The sequence below is a fragment of the Vanderwaltozyma polyspora genome, genomic scaffold (genome assembly GCF_000150035.1).
Source record: "Vanderwaltozyma polyspora DSM 70294 KpolScaffold175 genomic scaffold, whole genome shotgun sequence".
Lineage (NCBI taxonomy): Eukaryota > Fungi > Ascomycota > Saccharomycetes > Saccharomycetales > Saccharomycetaceae > Vanderwaltozyma > Vanderwaltozyma polyspora.
This window is the reverse complement of record NW_001834459.1, coordinates 1-5,670: the sequence shown is the minus strand read 5'-3', so window position 1 is coordinate 5,670 and position 5,670 is coordinate 1. Positions and strand designations below refer to the sequence as shown.

The 5,670-nt window shown below is 31.8% G+C and overlaps 2 protein-coding genes across 2 annotated transcripts; both read left to right on the top strand.

Annotated features, from left to right (window-relative positions):
- Positions 1–115: 115 nt before the first annotated feature.
- On the top strand, positions 116–982 carry Kpol_175p2 (RNA-binding protein; the record flags this gene model as incomplete). The annotated part of the gene is made up of 1 exon (XM_001642147.1): positions 116–982. The coding sequence occupies one exon, from the start codon at positions 116–118 to the stop codon at positions 980–982; it is 867 nt and encodes a 288-aa protein (XP_001642197.1).
- Positions 983–1,539: 557 nt separating this feature from the next.
- Kpol_175p1 (uncharacterized protein) lies at positions 1,540–5,670 on the top strand (the record flags this gene model as incomplete). The annotated part of the gene is made up of 1 exon (XM_001642146.1): positions 1,540–5,670. A coding segment is annotated over one exon (4,131 nt), but the record flags the coding sequence as incomplete, so codon positions are not given.

Here is a 5,670-nt window from a genome sequence, read left to right as displayed (position 1 = left end):
TAATCAAAAAATTAAAAAATAGGAAAACTCAGGTGAAATTGAAATAATTAATATATCTTCATTTATTATTTTTTTTTTTTAAGGAAAAAATATAAAACATAAAATAGGATAAATCATGTCTCAAGAAGAAGTTGAAACAAGTGCTGTTGAAGCTCCAGTATACAATGTCGACCCAGAAACTACTATCTTCGTCGGCAATATAGCTAATGAAAGTACTGAAGATGATGTGAAACAAGTGTTTAACGAGGAATTCGGCAGCGTAGAAGTGGAATTCCCATCTTCTGCCAACCCAAGAGGTCGTGTTTATTATAGTAAATATGCTTTCGTTAAGTTCCCACAAAAAATTGACGTAGATGCAATTAAGGAAAAATATGACAAGAAAGTCATCAATGAAAAGGGCATTTTCATCAGAAAAGCTTTAACTGCAGAAGAAAGAGAAGCTGAAAGAAAGGCTAGACAAGCCAATAGAAGAGGTACTCGTGGTAGTTTTAGAGGTAGAGGTAGAGGCGGTAGTAGAGGTGGTCGTGGTGGCAGAGGCGGTAGCAGAGGCGGTTTCCGTTCCCATGGTTTAGCTGTACCTGCTCCACCAAGAAAAGAAAAGATCCCATTGACTGAAATGGAAAGATCTAAAGATACTCTATATGTGAATAATGTTCCTTATTATGCTACCAAAGAAGAATTAGCTGAATTTTTTGGCACCACCCCAGAATTGGTCGTGTTACCAATGAGAAGAATGAAAGATATGAGAACAAAGAGAGTCTTTTTCTCAAAAAGAATGAACAGAGGTATTGCATTTGTTACTTTTGCTGATTTAACAAGCGATATCTCAAATAAAGTCGAGAACTTCCAAGGTAAAACTTTGCAAGACAGAGAAATTACCGTTGATATTGCTGCCCTAAAACCTCACTTTGACGACGAAGAAGAAACACAAGAAATCGAAGCCGCCACTGAAGTTAACGCTACTACAGAACAAACTGAATAATGTTTTCAACGTTAATGATAAATAATAAACAGTTGTATGTAATCTTTTTTAATACCTATTGTTTATTTTATTTTACACTTTAATAAATCATTATATTCAAGAAACACCACACTAATACTTGAAAAATGCACAAATATATATATATATCTTCATATAAATCAATTGGTCATTTCTACCCATCTCTATTTAGATATCAAAGCTATTTATAAATACATATATTTATTATACTAGATAGTCATCATAAGATCAATTCGGGTGTATTTCTTAACCTTACGGAAAAAAAAAATATTAAGAGGTGAAAAATTACAGATCTCTTCATACAATTTCGAGATTTTGCCTATTTGGTCAAATACCAAGTAAGTTTCGAAAAGAGTAAACTAAACAGCAGAATGATTATATAAACAGCATCAAATATATTTGCATCGTATTAATATTGTTTCTGATCAACAATAAATTATTGAACTTTGTACTTTATTAAATGTTGTAGTAACATCAAGTGTTTTTAACATTTCTATATTTCGATTTATGCCAAGAAATTTGAGGATTTATATTAAATTATGGGTGAACATGAAATTTGGAATAAAGATGATTTAACAGTGTTTGCTCGATCTACATACTTGAACTATTACATTCCTCTATTTTTACTATTTGTGAATTTAGTTTTTTTTATACTGAATATATCTAGGTATATTTTGTTGAAATTAAAAGGTCGATTTAAGTGGGAAACTTCAAATGAGTTTGACAGAGATTGGAACAAGCACGGTGTTCTTAAAAAGAGAGATACGGTACCAAATCATATTCCTTATGTAGGGACTAATTATAATTCAAAAGTACTCAGCTCTCCATTTGATTCAACGGATTATTCCGTTGATTCTGTAAAGGATAGACATTTTGATATTGATTATATTGCAAAGGAAGTGTTAGAAAATAATAAAATAACTTTGAATATAGTTCATAGGAAATTCAGGGATAAATTAAGAATAATAATAGAATTTTTACTGGTTACTATTAATACTATTATTCATACTCATATTTTATTAAATTCAGATCTAAATATAACCGGTGAATTGACTTTAAGAGAATATATGGTATTTTTTGCACTATGGTTTAGTTTATTTATCATTATTACTCTTCGTCTGATTAATATGAATGAATCTGTAAATTGGATATGTACCCTAATTGGTGATCTTTGGTTATTATCATTTTCAAATTATTCTATATTGTTAATTATAGGAACTGCATCTTATCGCTCCGTGCTGATTGGAAGCATTAAAACACATGTTGATAAAATTTACCATACACAACAATTCTATATAAATCTAATTCTATTCTCGATTCTTCTCTTTTCACCAATTCAAAATTCATTACCATTATTATACAAGACAAGAGATGATATTACTCCATCACCTGAACCATTATCTTCAATTGCCAATTATATATCGTTTTCGTGGTTAAATCCATTAATATCGAAATGTAAAAGGAGTAACTTACTCTTATCTGACGTCTGGGCTCTTACTTATGATGATTACTGTTCACATGTAATGCAAAACTTTAAAGAAAAGTGGAGTACCAAAGTTTACTCAAATTCATTCTCAATCCGGTTTGCATTGTCATTGAAATATTTTTTGTTAATCCAGATAATTTGGTCTATAGCAGCTTCATTTATCACCTTTGTTCCTATTATTTTCCTTCAAAAATTCCTAGAGTACATAGATAATCCAATGACAACTTCAAAAAATGTTGCTGTGCTTTATGTAATTGGTATGTTTATTTCTAAAGTTATTGTTTTAACATGTCAAGGGCAAATTAATCACATAGGTAGGAGGATGTCAATTAGAATGAACAGTATCCTTATTTCTGAAATTTACTTTAAGGTTTTAAGAAAGGTATCAATATCAGCTTCAACATCCCAGGGTAGTGACAGACAAGATTCAGGTTTAATTTATGATGAAGAAATTTCCCCAAAGGGAGACGGTGCAATTTTAAATCTAATGTCAGTAGACGTTTCTAATGTTTTGCAAATATGTGAATACCTCCATTTGCTTATTGGATCTATTATCATGATAATTGTTTCTTTGTCAATGCTTGTTAGGTTGCTGGGAACTGCGGCATTTGTTGGATTATGTGTTCTCTTGCTGATTTTTCCATTGAATGTATTTTTAGCTAGATCGACCTCTAGATTCCAACATGAAGGACTATTAGTTACTGATAAAAGAATTCAAAATCTTAATGAGTTATTTAGTTCCATTAAAATTATCAAATGTTTTACGTGGGAGGATAATTTTATCAACCACATCTTAAGGACGAGAGATTCTGAGGTTAGAAAAATGAAATTAATATCCGTTATATGGTCATGTAATGCCATAATTTGGTATCTGACTCCAACATTAATCACTAGTATCTCTTTTGCTTACTTTATATTTTGTGAGAGAGCAACACTCACGGCACCTATTGCATTTACTGCTCTCTCTCTATTTGGACTACTTAAAATGCCTCTAGATCAATTATCTAGCACAATAAATTATATTGTTCAATCAGTAATATCTCTGAGAAGGATTCAATCTTTCTTAGATGAACCAGATATGGATAAACAGAAAAACCTACTTTTATCAAAGGATGGCACCTATTTTATGTTCAGTGGTGCAACCATTGGATGGAGCATTAATAACAAAGGCTTTATCCTAGAGAATCTTAATGTTAAATTTAAAAGTAAAAAACTGAATGTGGTTGCTGGTCCAACAGGTGCTGGAAAATCTTTATTGCTTATGAGCTTATTAGGAGAAACCCACTTGTTCAAAGGTGAAATACATGTTCCATCATTAGCTTCTAAACATGAATTGATGATTCATGGAGACGGTTTAACAAACTCGATATCTTACTGTTCTCAAATTCCTTGGATTATAAACGATAGTATTAAGAATAATATTTTGTTTGGATCAGAGTTTAATTTGAAGAGATATAATGATGTTATCCGAGCCTGTTGTCTAACCAACGATCTAAGATTATTACAGGATGGTGATAATTCTATTGTAGGAGACAGAGGGCAGAATTTGTCTGGTGGACAAAGACAGCGGGTATCGCTAGCCAGAGCAATCTATTCTAAATCAATGCATATAATTTTAGATGACTGTTTAAGTGCAGTTGATTCGAAGTGTGCAAAAGATATTTATGACTTGTGTTTGACTGGGCCCTTGATGAAAGGAAGGACATGTATTTTAGTTTCCCACAATGTTGAGTTGGTCATTAAGAAAGCTGCATATCTTTTAATATTGGACAATCGAACTACGGCGTATAAAGGCCCTCCTGGTGACTTGTTGAAAGATAAAGCACTCCGTCAGAGATATTGTAAATTTGATTTTAATGAATTAAATGAAAATTGCCCTAACCAATGTACAACATCTGTGGTACATAAACCAGATTATTATTTAGAAGACAGGGATAGTTCAAGCAAAACTCAGTCACAAACAATATTGAAGAACTTGGATGATCAAAATGAGAATATCCTTGGAGAGGTTGTTCCTAATGGTGCAGTAGACTTATATCTGTACAAGTGGTACTTCAAATACTTGGGAGGTTGGAAAGTTTTGTCTTTGATGCTTTCTTCCTTTTTGTTAGCCCAATTTGGATATTTTGCTCAATCTTGGTGGGTACGTAACTGGTTGATAAACCGAAGTGAAGTCTCTAATTTTTCATTTCTAAAATCAAACAAAAATTCTGATACTAATGATAAGTATTACTTTTTTATGTATTTTTTCATTGGTTTATGCTATGCATTGTTCTCGTCAATTAAGTCTGGTTTGACGTATTTCACAGGTATAAACGCATGCAATAGGATATTTATTAAAATTTTGCGAAATGTGGTTTCTTCTAAATTAATCTTCTTTGAGAAGACTCCAATTGGAAGTATCATGAACAATTTTTCGAAGGACATAAGATCATTGGATTTTGAATTAAGCCCGTTTATAGAAGGTACATTTTCATGTACTTTACAGACATTGATGTCATTAATCCTAATAACATATGTTAATCCAAATTTTATATTTCCGGCGATATTCATCTTCTTATTTTGTTGTTTTATTGGGCATTCGTATTTATGCTGCTCAAGAGAATTAAAGCGATATGAGTCTATCACGAAGACTCCAATTTATCAGCATTTTTCTGAATCTCTTGCGGGATTAGTTTCTATTCGTGCTTTTGGAGATGAATTAAGGTTTATTAAGGTAATATTTACCAGAGTAGATGAGTATAATAAATCTTTTTTTTACTTATGGGAAGCAAACAATTGGTTATCTTTTAGAATTGAGTTAATAGGGTCGATTACAATATTAGCAACAGGATTGTTTTTATTAAGTAATGCAAATATGGTAGATTCTGGATTGGCAGGTATTACTTTTACTTACGCGATAGCCTTCACCGAATCTGCATTATGGATGATAAAATTTTATGCGACAATGGAAATGAACATGAATTCTGTTGAAAGGCTATATGAGTACACAAACTTGGAACAAGAACCATATAGTAGGTGTATAACAAATGTTGACAATCAGTGGCCAAACTCGGGTGATATTAAATTTAAAAATGTTACTTTACGATACTCCCCAGAATTACCAAAGGTACTTCAGGATGTTACATTTGTAATAGGAGATAAAGAAAAAATTGGTGTTGTGGGAAGAACAGGAGCTGGTAAG